At 40.7% G+C, this 15,645-nt stretch overlaps 1 protein-coding gene across 1 annotated transcript in view; it reads right to left on the minus strand.

The window, feature by feature from the left end:
* Positions 1–15,645, minus strand: part of gas7b (growth arrest-specific 7b) — a 65,820-nt gene that overhangs the window by 16,763 nt on the left and 33,412 nt on the right. The window contains exons 3-8 of the mRNA XM_076093590.1: positions 11,404–11,481; positions 10,159–10,247; positions 7,852–7,905; positions 4,944–5,033; positions 2,389–2,504; positions 2,108–2,182 (exon numbers count right to left, since the gene is read on the minus strand). Coding sequence (XP_075949705.1) covers positions 2,108–2,182; positions 2,389–2,504; positions 4,944–5,033; positions 7,852–7,905; positions 10,159–10,247; positions 11,404–11,481 — 502 coding nt within the window. The remainder of the gene's footprint in view (positions 1–2,107; positions 2,183–2,388; positions 2,505–4,943; positions 5,034–7,851; positions 7,906–10,158; positions 10,248–11,403; positions 11,482–15,645) is intronic.

Consider the following 15,645-nt stretch of genomic DNA (forward strand, 5'->3'; position numbering starts at 1 on the left):
AAACTCTCTATTTTCCTCCGTGACTTTTCTTTTTTTGGGATTTATCCATCGATAGTTTACCGAGGGCGAGGGTCTGCAAATCATGATTAGCCACCCGCAGGGAAAGGCGCTTGACAGGTGTAATAGGATGTGACGCACATTTTAGTTGACAAAATGTTATTTTCAGTGACACAGTATCACCTCAAACTCCAAGATAAGAGGTGTTCCCTTTGAAAGATTGTCCACTGTGCAAAAAATTTAATAAAAATAACTTATTTATTTCCATGTTATTTTTGGTGAAAGCCTGAGGCCATGTCCACACTACTACGTTGTTGTTTTGCTATGTTTACACTGAGCGTCCACACTACGCCGGAAACGGAGGAGTTTGAAAACTCCGGGGTTACCTCTTCGTGTGGACGCTCATAAACGCATAAGTTTAGAAACGATGACGTAGACACCCACATTCGGTAATTGATTGGTTCTTAGCAGTCACGACGTGTCCTTCCCTGATTCGTCACGCCCCTATCACGTGACCCTTACCCGGAAATTCACAAACATGAGCATGGCCAGTGTACGTGAATATTCACTTGATATTAGTTTTCTGGCGTTTTAATCTGGACGGAGATCATTTCGAAAACGATGCTGAAACGCAGTGTGGACGGAGATCGTTTTTGTTTGTTAAAACTCCGTTTTACAACGAAAATGTATTAGTGTGGATGTAGCCTCAGGGAGCCGCAACAGAGGGGCTAAAGAGCCGCATGCAGACCCCTGGTCTAGATGAACAACCAGAGTCTGGCTGTTTTTTAAAGCAGCAATCAGCAGGAAGCTATTCACCTAGTTGTGAATGCACATCTGACCCCAAGACCTGCTACAGCCTTTTCTAAATACTCGTATTCTTCTCTTTAAAATACATTTATGTGATGAACATTAGCAAGATCTCCTCGTATTAATAGTCCTACATTTTCTACAGAAATGTAGGACTACTATAATGTGAGAAAGGGGAGTACTTTTTTCCACTTCAAGCACTGTGTGTAATTGACATCATTTAGCCAGTTTGCTGACTTTATGACTTTTATCTAGTTGTGCTTCTGTTACACTATGTTTTAGAATTCATCATTATCCTGTAATTGTCCCGTTAGTTTGGCAAGACGTCCGTGCGACGCAACTATGTTTGATTACAAATCCAATCAAGGCATCAGAGAAACAATGAAGATTCTACTTCAACGATTCATTGATTACTTTGTATAATTTGACCATAATGTATTTCAAAGTCAGCTATCAAGATTAATTCAGTCAAATAATGAAGGGAATAATTGCTATGCTGACCTGTGGACTCACTGCACGGGTGAATCTGCTGTAGCACAGCTGTCAAAATCAACAGTCTTCCATTGCCTTGCATGAGCATGGACTTTGGCCAATCCTAGCGCTTGCATGCTACGCAGGGCAGGTCTTGCCGAAAAAAAGCAGTGGGCTTCATAAGAAAACGTAATTGTCACTTGCACCATCGTCAGCAAAAGCTGCAATGTCACTTTATTTGAGAGACTCAGCTATATGATTTCTATGATTGATCAAGCTTTCAACAATATTTCCAGATTAATTGTTTTGTTTATAAAATAGTAATATCTTATGTCCAAAAATAAAAGGAAAATGCTTCAAAAGAGCATATTTGACCAAACTACAATCAAAAACATATTCAATTTGCAATGACTTCAAACACAGAAGCAATTATCACATTTGAGAAGCTGGAACCAGAGAATGTTTGACTTTTTTGCTTTGTTTCTTTACAGCCATTTATATGTTTCCCAGATTGTCAATCATCTGATACTAAATCTCCACAGATTCATAGCTGTTGTTCTGCAGCTGACCCTGACCTTTAACCCTCTTGGAAAGAAATAGGCCCTCTATGGTGCAATAAAGTATCGCATTCATATTATTACAAAATATGCTGAGGAGGTAGAAGCCCAAAAACACATCATTTACAGCCTCCTCATCTCTAGAGCGCCTGCATCGTGGAAATACTTATTCTTTTAAGATTTAACATGTTGTTTTTTAATTTTTGTCCTAACCGGCCATGTGTGTGAGAAGCTACTCTATGATGAGATGTGCTTTGTCTCTCTCCTTCTCTCACCCTTCTTCCTGGCTCGCTAGAGGGATCTGGGAGAGCTTGGAGAGATTCTTGGCGTACTCCTCTTCTATCTTTATCCTGAGAGGGAAGTAGAGAGTTTCATTACCTCACAGCCTTTACGCAATCGGACTGTTTCCAAGTGTGTTTCCTGTGTTGTGCAAAACAGTAATGCACATGAATGAGCAAAGAAAAAGGGGAAATAGTTTGTTGTAATGACAGCTGTATGGTTTTCATGGCAATCTGAGGATGAAGTGTGAAAAAAGACAAGGGGAGATGGCTGATACCTTTCTCGTATGAACTCTGCCATCTCTTTCTGCATTTGTTTCCCCTTCAGCTGTTTTTGCAGCAAAACCTCAAATCCTGTGATGCAGCTGTTGCCCTGGGGATCCTTCTTATCAGTCTACGAGACAAACACAGCAAGCAAACGACAGATGCATTGAACAAACCAACACTTAACAACAAACATAAACACAAAACACTTTGATCAAATAAACTGCATGCTGCATGCTGGGAGAGAGGCTGCATTAACACACAAGGCAAGTCCATCTCTGATATGATGGATTTGATGTAGTATTAACTCAATAAGGTATTTATGTTGCTGAAAACCTTTGAAAGTGTAGATCAATTTATATTCAGCAGCAGGCCTCTCTGATACTCCCACTGAACACTATCTGTCCAGCACTAAGCCCCGTAAGAAACCTAAATTGCTCAAATGAATATGAATATTGTTGTTATATTTCTTATGTGGACAGACATGCAACACAAATGAATGCAAATGTTCAGTGTGTGGAAATCCTTTGCAAATACATGTTTGCTAATTAGATGATAATAAGTCATTGTTGTTAGACAGAAATAGAAAAAAAAAATAGAAAAGTGAACCTGTGTAAAATAACTCACCTAGAATCCTAGAAACACCTGTGTGTCAGTACCAGGTTTAGTCAGTTTAATTCTGAATGAAAAGACTACTAGTAAGCACTTATTCTGTCTGAAATCGTTCCTGCATATGCACTGTTGGTTAAACCCCATTACTGTACAAACCCAGTTCTGCACACATATGATCAGGACATCAGGTTTTTCCTGACATTCTCCTCAGAATTCAATCTATGCTAACCACATTTTACTAATCCCAATAATGTGTTTCTAGTTTACATGATTTAAAAAAACAGATTCATGTAGAAAGGCAACAGTAAAGTGGTTACTTAAGAGCATGTTAACAAACTGTAAGTCAAAGTCCTGACAACAGAGGCCAGGAGCAGCAGGTTTGAGAGTGACTGAGCTGCCACTCCCTGGCTCTGGTGTCCACTCTCCCGACTCACTCTTTCTTTCCACTGTGTTGTCACCTCTGTGTGGATGACTCCACCACACCTGGTAGAGATTACACTGCAGGGGTGGACGATGTCTAAACAGAGCAGCAGAGGCCAGCTGGCTCTCTGCTCTCCAGACCGTTACATGTAATGTATTACCCTACTGGATCTTATTAGAGCCTATGCTGAATCTCAGCGTGCAGCACAGGCAGTCTGAGATCAATATGGAGTCACGTTTAAAATGAAAACAATCCTTTTCATTCATATAGACTTAGTGATTTACCGGGGAGGGCAGCAGTGTCAGCTTTTAAAATGATTGCTTTTTCTAATTCACGAATTCTCTTAAAAAGTGTCATCATCTAGATCTTTTCTTTCATCCACTTTCCTCTGTTTTGTCATCTTCCTAGTTTGAGGAGTTATTGTTCCTAAAACTAAATTGTGACATTTTAACATCCAGAACTACAGTAATGTTTCACTTTTAAAACCCAATGCTGTTTTGCTCATTTCTTACTCCCTTACTTACAGTGCATTGCCACTTGACATGCACTATATTGTTTTTGTAGGCATGCCATATATTGTTAAATTAGAGAAAAATTAAGCTACTCAGAAATGCCATATACATGAGTGTGTGTGTGTGTGTGTGTGTGTGTGTGTGTGTGTGTGAGAGAGAGTCTACAAAGTCTTTCTTTGTGAATAACTATAATAATATCGTAATATTACCTGTTCATGTATCTGAACGGAGAGGATCTAATGTTGGTGTTCAAAGGATGTAAAAACATCTTCATGGGGTATTCTACACCTTAGTACTGTCAACAATATAAAATACTGGATGGATTTGGTCACTTTGTATTTACATTAGTGATGACTATGTCTTTAGCCCTTGTGAAAGTAAACTATTTAAGCATTAGGTTTATAATTCATTCATTTGTAGAACAGATATTCAGAATACAAAATGTATAACCTTGCATTCTGTTATTTTGTACACATCTATGGTTCCTGTCATGCTTTGGGGGATGTAAACAGGAAGTACACTGTCATGTTGCCATGGAGTCAGTAGCAACCCCTCCCCATGTATAATACATTCGTTTACTCAACAATGAGCAGGCTACTGTCATTTTTGCATCGATATACAGTAACTGCATTGTGAGAAAGTTAGTTAGTTAGTTAGCTGTTTCTGGCTCCCCTACAGGACGTTTTGAAAAAACTATATAGTGCATTCATTTAATGACTGACAGTAAATATAGTGAACTATGTAGTAGATAGAGATACAGCCTGGGAGTTAGTTGTAGTGTATGAAACCATAAGTCCGTCTTTGCACAGCAACAATTATTATTTCTGAAAGATAAAAAAAGTCTGAAAAGTCCCAAATCATACATAGCACGTTTTACATGATTTCTAAATGAACATCAGGAGATAAAGTTTCACTGATTCCAGCAGTATGTGTACGGCCTCGACTTGGGTTAGAATTCTGGTCTTGAGCTAAACCCTCAGACATACTACAGACATTAGCCTCATAAATGCTACGGTGAATTTACCCAGAAGAAGTCACAGTAGCTCCATTCGTTTGGTTTCAGCAGCTGTTGCTCCGGCAGGCATGCAAGAGACGGGAACGTCACACAGTTAACCTGAGAGAGAGAGAGAGAGAGAGAGAGAGAGAGAGAGAGAGGAAGAGAGGGAGAGAGGGAGAGAGAGAGAAGGAGGGAGAGAGGGAGGGAGAGAGGGAGAGAGATGGAAAGAGAGAGCAGCACAGGGAGAGAATACAATTTAGCACATTATAGTATGATGAGAACTTTGCTTGGATACCGCTGTACTGTACAGCAGCACTGTTGGTGCTCCATGTGTTCACAGGCTTATACTATGGTATTCAAGGTAGTCTGCACTCGGTTGCTCTGGCAACACTCTCATCTCAGAGGCTCAGAGAACAAACCAAAGCAAAGAAGACATTTCCAATGGACCCAGTATTGTTGATTCACATTTCTATCCGCCCGTCCTTGGGGACACTTGTCAACGCAGAGCCTTTGTGGTTCTCAGCTTTTTGGGATTCATCAATCAGCTCTCTACCACAACACTCTAAACTTCTGCTCTGGCCCACAGCAATCAGCACAATGATTCCCAAAGATTGCCTTTAATTATCTTGGTGCAGTTAATTGTGTGCTCGCTCTGCTGGCAGCAGTGAAGTTGAATCTGCTGGCTGCAGGTCTCCCTGCTGTGAGCTGCTGGGTTCTGCTTTGGAGTTACACTCAATAGGACCGAACGTAATGCATGGCATTCCCCCTTGTGCTCGGTGCACTGCGTTTATACTTTTCCTTTCACTTAAACCTCTAGGGTTGTAGGGGAGCCAGAAGACAATCACCGCTTAATGAAATGCATTCACACAAGATAATCAAATACTCTGAAATCAAAGCTGATACAAATACACACAAGGCTCAGGTGTGACAAGTCATCACTCTCAGGTTTAGCAGAGCAAAAACTCTGGTTTCCCATTAAAATACAAAATGTTGCTGTATAGATTCTTCAGCGGCAAATTCAATTTGTCATGACAAGGAAAGAAGAAAGGAGAGAAAGAAACCTCACATCTCATAAAGAAAATAAATCAAAAGCCATGTCTTCACAATAAAGATACAGACAGAGACCAGGTTTAGCAAAGACTCCAGGCTCTACTCTCACATTCATTCCAATTAACCTCAGGAGGAGAGAGCCTGCAGCGAGGATGCTCTGTTTCTATAAAAAAAATGTCAGTGGCACCAGAGAGCCTCATGCAAAGACTCTATTTCAGAGCAGATCGACAAATATGGTTCTGCTGATGACTATTCCAGAGACAATATTCAGATTGAAATACAAGAAGAAGAAAAAGGCCTCTAATTCAACCTTATCATGCTTTATGAAGCTTTTAATTTGTTGGAGGGCATGGCTTTCCATTGAATCACTGCTAGAGGGGCTTTAAACTGACCCCCGCTTCCTTTGGTGAAGATGAGGAGAAGGCTACAATGAAAGCATTCATGCACACACTGCATCTGCACATTCTTTCCTGACCTTCAGTCATCTCGATCAACTAACCATCCACCAAACCCTTCCTCAGAGTATTGGACGTCCAATCTTAGCTTAACACTCGTAATAGGCAGCAGGGGTGCCAAGCTTTGGTTGCCCAAGTGCTGCTAAATAGCTAACCTGCACTGTAAGAATGCTTCTGCATAACTTTTTGCTTGGGAAATGTACTGTAACTGTAGCCTCAGTCTTTTAGCCTTATAGCATGTACAGTATGTAGCTACAAAGATGATTTTTAAGCCCCTCTTACAGGGTTCTCGTTTTTAAAAGATCAGATTACAATCAGATGGTGCTTGACCACATGAAAGTAAAGGCACACAAAACACATTAAGGACGGATTGTGATCCGATTGGATCATTGTTACCACATTGAGCACAAGAAAAAATGCAATTGCATTGGCAGGTCGGGTGGGTGTGGTTATTAAAAACATTTGAGCTGGACAGGGCGATCAGATCTCCAGGTGTAAATGTAATCGCCTTAAATCACATCTAGATACAATCTGGATGGGAGGTGCATTTTAATGCCTGGTGTAAAGGGGGTCAGAATTAACGTTAGCTTAAGCAGATTAAAGCTAGCAGTGACAGTTCTCTTTTCAGCGAGCAAAATCGACAGACTAAAAACAAGAAGCTGCTTTTGTCTACTTCTGTCTGAAATTGAGTAAATCTGCCACTCTTATCATTATAATCTGCATATGTGCCGTAGACAAGGGTCACATGACCTCTTCAAGTCTTCACCTTTAGCACACAGTATCACTTCTCTTTCTCTCTGCGTCTCCTCTTGTATCCATCTGCTTATCAATAGCATCACCCTGGTTGCTATGGAAGCCAAGACATGCAACATGCCCCCCCCCCCCCCCACCCCCTTATTTCAAGCTTGTGGTTTTAAATGTACAGTAAGAAAATAAATCTTGAGAAAATAAAAGTCAGAGAAAAATCTATAATGTCAGAGCAGCAGCACCTCTACAGTACCGAGTGTAAGGCCCAACAGGATGCGATGACCTGACAACAGAGCAGAAACCATCTGGATGCTGAATAGGATGATGTCACTGTGTATCTGTAAGCAAGCACCAAACACTTGTCAAAAGAGTGAATGGGTAGAAATATAGAGAGAGCAACACTGAAGAGGAAATGTAACTCTTTTGCTGCTGTTCTATGGTCTGATATAGTTTGTATATAGTCCCAATGTGTTAAATATGTGTATTAATGTATTTTATGCCCACAACTGATGCAGCAACAATTAAATCCCACCTGGGTAATCTACACTCCTGGAAATCAAAGAAGGGGACAAACATACTCCAGCTCTCCTCTGCTGGTATCAAATGTGGTCCCTCAGGGTTACTGTATAGAGCCAGGGTGAGTTCATGGTAAGTTAAGAGTTCCCTTTAGTTGCCCCACTCACCGTGACCGTGGTCTCCTTGTTCTGTTTTCTGGTGGAAGACATTGATCCTGGGCTCTGCGGAGAGAGGAAGGACGCTCCGTCAAAACCTCCGTCCTCCGTGTCAGACATGACTCCTCAACATACACACACTCACTGGCACGCACACTAACACAGTTGTTTTCCTGGCGAGTGCTGTTAGCGTCTCTCTGCTGCTGCTGCTGTGTTTGTTTGTGTGTTTGTGTACGTGTGCGTTGCTGTGCAGAGTAGGGAGGATAGTTCTGCAGAGCAAAAAAGCATGGTTGGCTTTCTCTCTCTTTGTGTGGGAGTGTGGATGTATGTGTGTGTGTGTGTGTGTGTGTGTGTGTGTGTGTGTGCGTGTGTGTGTGTGTGTGTGTGTATGTGTGTGTGTGTGTGTGTGTGATTTTAAGCTTAGAATAGAGTAATTTCCAGCATCCTAAATTAACCACCAGAGTGATAATGTATGGAGGGGATAGAAATTATGAGAGAACAAATAATATGAAGTAAGATGAAAAGTAAAGGGGATTCTAGACCTCTTCTCCGACAAAAAATGAAAGATAGAGAAAAGAATCCGCAGTAATGAACGCTTACTTACATTTTTTGAATGACTGGGTGTGTGTGCACGAGTGTAAGAGGCAGCCAAGGAGAGAAGTGAGGACACAGAGTGAACAAGTGGTGGGTGGAGAACTGCACCCTGACTGCCTGGTTAATTATGATCAATGGAATAGATACTCTAGGATGGATTAATCTGCTCTAACTGCCATCAGCCTCTCCATTAATGATGAGAGCGATCTGAAATGTGGAAAGACTACATCATACATCTTTGGTATCAAACACAGACACTTTTTAATGACTCTATAAAAATGCTATGCTAAAGCTGAACTAATCAATATTTTCATATTTACAATAGATTAATTGACTACATGTAATAGGAAAGGGAATCATCAGTTCCCCTGACGTCTTATAGCCTGTTGTTTTTGTTTTATGGCCAGCTGTAAAGATTTGACTGTTTACATGTACTCTCAAAGATTGGCTCGTGGGATACAAAAACACCCACTTTCACTTCTTCTCTATTTTCCCAATGCACAGCCATTCACTCCCACCTCTGGCATACCACTGTGCCAGGAGGAGAGCAGACGGGAGCTCTGGAGAAGTAGTCCGCAAGCGGTGGGTGTGCTAGCTTGCTAACGCTAATTCTTGTGGTCTTGTGGTCTGATAAACAGTAGCTACATCAGTATATCCATGTACCGTACGTATTCATCCTAAGACAACAAACCAAGATGAGCTTTATTCATATGTTATGACACTGGTCAAATAGTCTTTGTAGGCTATGTGAGGACATTATTAGCATCAATGAATGTTGAAGCGCTTGCTCTAAACTATCTGGCTTTGCTTGGCTAGCAACCTAGCTAGAGTTAGTAAAAATGACTTATGTTAATGTAACACTATAGTTAGCTTAGTTTGCCCCATATGTTTCATCAAAGTCACATAATGGTAAAATTATTTAAGAATGAGTTAAACCGTACTTAGAACCAACTTCATAGCCACTGATTCGACTGACACGAACAGGACAACGAACTTCTGGGCAACAAAAAAGAAAGAAAGTCAATAGTTCAGGCTCTGGTAACTGGTTGTTCCTGTTGATTGATCTACGTACGCGGCTACAATCAGACCTATCTTGGTGCAGCATGCAGCTGTGTGCAACCTGTCGTGACTGATAAACTTAGATTTAGCATTAGCAGCTGAAGAGTTGGTGGAGACCAGAACAGAGCTAAAAGGAGATTGAGTATTAGACCAGGTGGCCAGAAAAACAACTTGCTTTGATGCTATCTGTGTATGTAAACTATTTGCGCACATATTATCCATAATCAACTTTAGAAGGTCACAATGTGTCAAATTTATCATTTCCAGCTTAGGCTACTGATCAAAAGTAGCCCAAAAACAGAAAAATGCAATTCCAAAACCCAGCTCTTGTTAAAAGAAACTCTATGGCCATGGTCTGAAATTAGCACTTGCCACCTGCCAAAATGCAGGTAAATTGTTGGCAGTGGCATCTAAAAGGCCACATGCCACTTTGGCCGACAGGAAAAATGCATCACAGAAAGACACATCTAGTAAGGTTAGGCATCAATGGATAGAGCTAGTCCAAATGATGTGCTCTGTGCATGAGAAATGGCGTTGGTGTAAAAAAGGAAGTAGTATGATGCCGACATGGCCAGAGTTTATGCTCACTCCACAAATGTTTTCGACTGCAGTGGGTGTGTAACATGCTGTAAAGGAATAGGAATAACAATAGTCAGACAGCTTTACCTGTGGCTCTGTGCTGCTCTTCCTAACCAGACTGTTGTGTGAATGTTCCACATGATGCAAGGGACTACCACCTGAGTGAAATCCATTCACTGGAGGGAAATAAGAGGAGGAGGGAGAAATCAGGACAGAGAGAGTGAGAAATTTCATTAGTTCTTTGGTGTCTGCAGATGGGCTGTAAACTTGTGCTGATCCAAGGAGATTTCACTTATCTTTATGAGTGAAACCAAGCCAGTGCTGAACTGTCATTTAGTTTTTGTAGCTAGATAAATGTCTTTAATGCGGCAAGCACAGATAGTCAAAAACAAAGCTCTGGATTGGTTTAGGCTAGCTATACATAAATCATCACTAAGTGTGTGTGTGTAAAGTCCTTCCTAAGTTAACTGCTAGCTAGTTTTAAACTTACAAAATTGTGTTTCACTATTAACTAATTCATGTCTTAGCGAGTAAAGACTATACTATATAAAAAGGAAGTTTCAGTAGCATCACAAGCTGTTTCATAACTGAACTGAACTGATTTTAAATGTAAATACCATGAGTTAGAGTGAGTAGGACATGTCCAATTATGCTAAGCTAACCAACTTTACATTATTTACATAGTTAGCTGAAGGTTTTGTAATTTGAGGCACATCATATTATTTTTGCAGCCTATGAGGTGAAATAAAAAATCTGCCCATTTGGCATCGCTATTAAACAGCATTTTGACCAAGTGTCAGATATGTCAACCGTATTCCATATTAGCTTCCTCTTTTACTCTTCACATATTAGCAAGCTAACGTTGTCAGTTGGTTTAGTTACTGTACATAACAGTTACAAGTTCAGTTGACTACACAGCAGTTACTAGACGTATTAGGGACAACTAATCTACATAAGAACTGGTTTCATGTTCGATTTCAAAGTATCTCAGTATGTATCAGACACGTTGCTGTTTGGTTGGGAAGTGATACAAATGAATAGGGGCTGCTCCCAGCCTTTGAGCACTTCCTCTAGTGGGAAACGCCACACACACCTTACTGTCTCTCTCTTTTTATCTGCCTTTAGAACTGGGGCCAAAAGAAAGACAGACGGGGCTTAGTGCTGCATTTGCAGTTCCACATAAAATTTGTCACAGGAAGTGTGTTTGGAGTGCATGAGTGTTTGCTTTGTGCCACTGTGGAATTTTCGAGAAAATCACAACCCCAGAGCACTAAAACTTGAGGAAGGTGAAGTGATGAAGAGTTGAGATGAAGAGAGATATATTTGTAGAACCTGTTGGCAGGGAGTTCTTGTGTCGGAGGGAGGTCCTGGGGGTCCCAGGTGCACTGGACGGTCTCTCCCATGTCGTCTCTGATGGAGTGTTAAGGAAAAAGGGGGAGATGACATTAGGAGAGCAGTACCAGTTCTCAAATTCTTTTTGTCAATATGTCAATATGTGTTGAAACTATTTGTTCCTTTTGGGCAATAATAAGAGGAAGTGATTCCATCTGCGGGCGCAAACTAGGCACTTGTTTCAGTCAGCAGTTAAACTATAAAAAAGGCACAGGTCTTATAGTACAGTTGTTTTTATGACAATGTGACTAAAATGGACTTTTGTTTCTTCATTTGTTCAGACATTGTTCTCACGTTCTGTTTTGTCCACAGCCGTCGATTTCTGTCGACACAGAAGTGTCAGCGTTTTCTAGGAGCAGTTTAATCACTACAATCAGAAAAATATGTCAGGATAAATGGTAAATGGTCTGTACGCTTTTCTAGTCTTTCCAACCACTCAAAGTGCTTTCACACTACATGTCATCATTCAGCCATTCACACACTGATGGCAGGAGCTACCATGTCACCTGCCCATCAGGACTATCTAACATTCATACACCATAGGCACAGCTACGGGAGCAATTTGGGGTTAAGTGTCTTGCCCAAGGACACATGGACATGGACTAGCCGGGGATCGATCCGCCGATCCTCTGATTGAAGGACGACCCTGCTCTCCCCTGAGCTCTCCACAGTATGAGTTGCTATTTCTACAAGTCAACTAACAACAACCTGTGCAGCTGGGTTCATCTCATCAATGCATGCATTTTTGTGGCTAGTTTTCTGATAGAGCTAGATAGCTAGCTAAATTCTGAAGGAAGAAGATTCTTAATCCAGCCTAAAAAGCTCTGATTGGGTGACTGTCGCAACCTGCTGATGAAGCCGCCAATGAGGACAATACAAGAACAAATCAGAGATAGGTCTGGAACCCGGCAAGACCACGTGTGGGCCTTGTTATCAATCTCTTGCTCCATAATTCCTCAACTTTTCTTAAACAGACTGACAGCATCTGGCTAACATTCTACATTTCAACAGTCAAATTCTGGTTAAAACTATAACCATGACACCAACTAGTCCAGGGGTTGGCAACCTTTACTATCCAAAGAGCCATTTTGCCCTATTTTCCACCAAATAAACGCATACATTTGGAAACGATCATGTGTTCGGTACTTGATTGGTTCTTAGCAGTGACGACGTGTCCTTCCCTGATTCGTCACACCCCTATCACGTGACCCTTGATTATCAATCGACTACCAGGTTAATTCAACATGGACAACTGATTACAGGCGTTGCTGACCTTGTTGTCTTTACTAGCAGCTGTTGTTCAGTTAAAGTCTGCATTATTATGGAGGAAGCAGCTGCTATTGGAGCAATTAGTGAGCGGCGTGTCCAGCGGCGTTATCAGACCTACGGAGCGGACGTCTGAAGTCACGGTTAGCGACTTTCCTTTTCTTATTATTGTTTATTTTTATTATTTCTTAACTATTGTGAAGTCCACACACATAAACTATAAAGGAACAAAACAGTAAATGCTCTCCAGTAGGACAAAGACTTCAGCCACCAGCAGCTAAGAGTGAGAACAGAAACAACGACACAGAGGAAACGAGTGAGAGACGTGTGTTGACCACATTTATGGACCCATAATCTAGTAAACCTTATGTGTAAGTGTGTTGTAAGTGTATGTGTAAGTGTATGTGTAAGTGTGTTGTAAGTGTTGATGTGAGAGAGAGAGAGAGAGAGAGAGAGAGAGAGAGAGAGATAGAGCAAGACCCGCAGTGTTGTAACTAAGTCTGAAAAATAAAACGTCTACAACTTTCCACGAAATTTGTCTGTTTGAGTTTACAGAAGAATATTTTAAGTCATTCTACTTTATTACTCTGTCGTATTTTTTTAACTTAGCAACCAATCTACTTCCTGTTTACACCGGCACCCACCCGCATGCCCAGTGTACGTGAATAGTCACATGATATTCGTTTTCAGGCGTTTTAGTCTGGAAGGAGATCATCTTGAAAACGATGCTGAAACGTGTGGACAGAAATCGTTTTCGTGTTAAATGTAGTGGATGTAGCCTCAGGGAGCCGTGGGTTGCCAACCCCTGAACTAGTCATTAGTTGTATACTATTTCTTGCTATAAATGTTTTGTTTGTTTCATTTGTCTGTTTGAAAGTTTGTTTGTGTGTCGTCATGGATGGCTGTTTATGTTTATCATTATTATTTGCACAGATCTGAAACTGTAACATGTAACTTTAATGATTTCTTCAACTATCAATGCCCATCAAAGGACTGGTGCTGTAAATGAGCTTATATACACGTGTTCAGTACATCAGACTCCTCTGTACTTTTCCTTTACAAATTAACAAATTAATAAATAAACACAGCTAAGTATTAAGTTACGGTACTTCTGTTTTTAGATTCCTAAATAGAATGAATTATATCTCAAGAAAACAAGTGACAGCGAACTATAGACACTTATGCACTCCCATTGCATAACATTAAAAAAACAGCTGGCCACCATCATGACTAAAAGCTGGTTAAAATATCCAAGTCCCAATTTTATGAGGGTTTTTTCTACAAGAACTCAGTGCTTCAAGATGAGTCATCAAAAACATGTTCACATTTTACAAGAAAAGAAGAGAATTTCTATATGTATGACTCATACTTAGCATGTAGCAAGATTGAATTAACAGATGGATAAAGGATTAGAATTTTGAAAACGTACTCATTGCACTGTGTCTTTAATAAAAATGTATTTTGGGATATGTTAACTTGATTGACAGGTGTCTCTGCAACATGTGGTGATTGTCACATGTACGATGTGCTCAGATTTATATTTTGTGTTCCAGTATCTACCAAGAATACTTTTATCACATCATGACCAGAATCAACAACAACCCCGAGCTGGAAAAACATACTTAAATTCTAGCGTCTAGATGTGTGGAAGAGCCTCATGGTGATAAAGAATGCCTTGTTCAGCAGCCACATGCCCCTCCTCAGTAAAGTGACTCTGGATAAAATCAGGTTCCTTTATCAATCATCTGCTGTCTTTTATAGTAAGGCCAGCTAAACACAACAGGTACAAGCTATTCACCAAATAAAGGGAAAGAAGTTTCATTTTGTAGGTTTGTAAAGTTCAACTGAGCTCCATAGTGGCCCTGATACTTCTCCATCATCTGTCCCCATTTGACTTCTGCTGGTGAAGATGCTGCAGAACAGGGACCAACAAAGACCCTAATGTACAGGGGCTCTCTTTGATTTATACTCCCGTGTCCATTCTCACCACAGCACCGAGCTTACAGTTTTTCTCAATTGCTAAAACACTAAAACCCATTGGCTGAACAAAGTTCTCACCTGAACTCATTTAGCTAATTGTGCAGTCTGTTGTCAATACCTTAAACTATTTCACATGGTAAAACACAATTTGCAGATCTCACTTAGACTTTTCAGCAAAACTCTAAACACATTCTCAGTCTCAAAACACATTCTGCACTCTAATGCACATGTCATCCATACTGGTAAACACAAGTGGCAACAATCAAATACAAATAGAGAACACATGTCATTGATTAAACACAATCACTCAAAATTGATTTCACTTGTATCAAATGATGTGACACAACCAATATAAGCCAGTTTAGAGAGCAAACAGGTGGTTGAAGGTGGGAAGGAGAAAGTCTGAGAATGGATAGAAGAAACAATGTGAGAGGACGAGGACGAGGACGAGGACAAGTGCGTATGCGAGGTGGGCGACGAGGAGGAGGGCAAGAAAGAGGAAGAGGAGGACGAATAGGAAGAGGAAGACAAAGAGTGGAAATATCTGATGAAATTCGAGCAACAGTCATAGACCATGTTATAGTCCACGGACTGACAATGAGGGAAGCAGGACTTAGAGTGCACCCCAATTTGAGCCGATTTTCTGTGTCCACCATAGTAAGGACATTCAGAGAAGAGAACAGGTACAGTATGCTACTGTATTTTTGTAATTGCAAATTTACTGTACTACACTATATGCAGCTGTTTCAATAGACATTTGTAAAGTTCATCACTGTATGTATTGTACTGCATGAATATTTTTTGTAACTGCACATCTACTTTTTGTAGAACTGCAAGGCTGCCACATGCAGGTGGAAGGAGAGCTATATTCACTCAGGAGCAAGAGACCGTTATCGTGGGCATGGTCCTTCAAGATGATTTAATACGACTCAGAGA

Source organism: Anarhichas minor, unplaced genomic scaffold, assembly GCF_050575085.1.
Source record: "Anarhichas minor isolate MPS153535 unplaced genomic scaffold, ASM5057508v1 ptg000017l, whole genome shotgun sequence".
Taxonomy (NCBI): domain Eukaryota; kingdom Metazoa; phylum Chordata; class Actinopteri; order Perciformes; family Anarhichadidae; genus Anarhichas; species Anarhichas minor.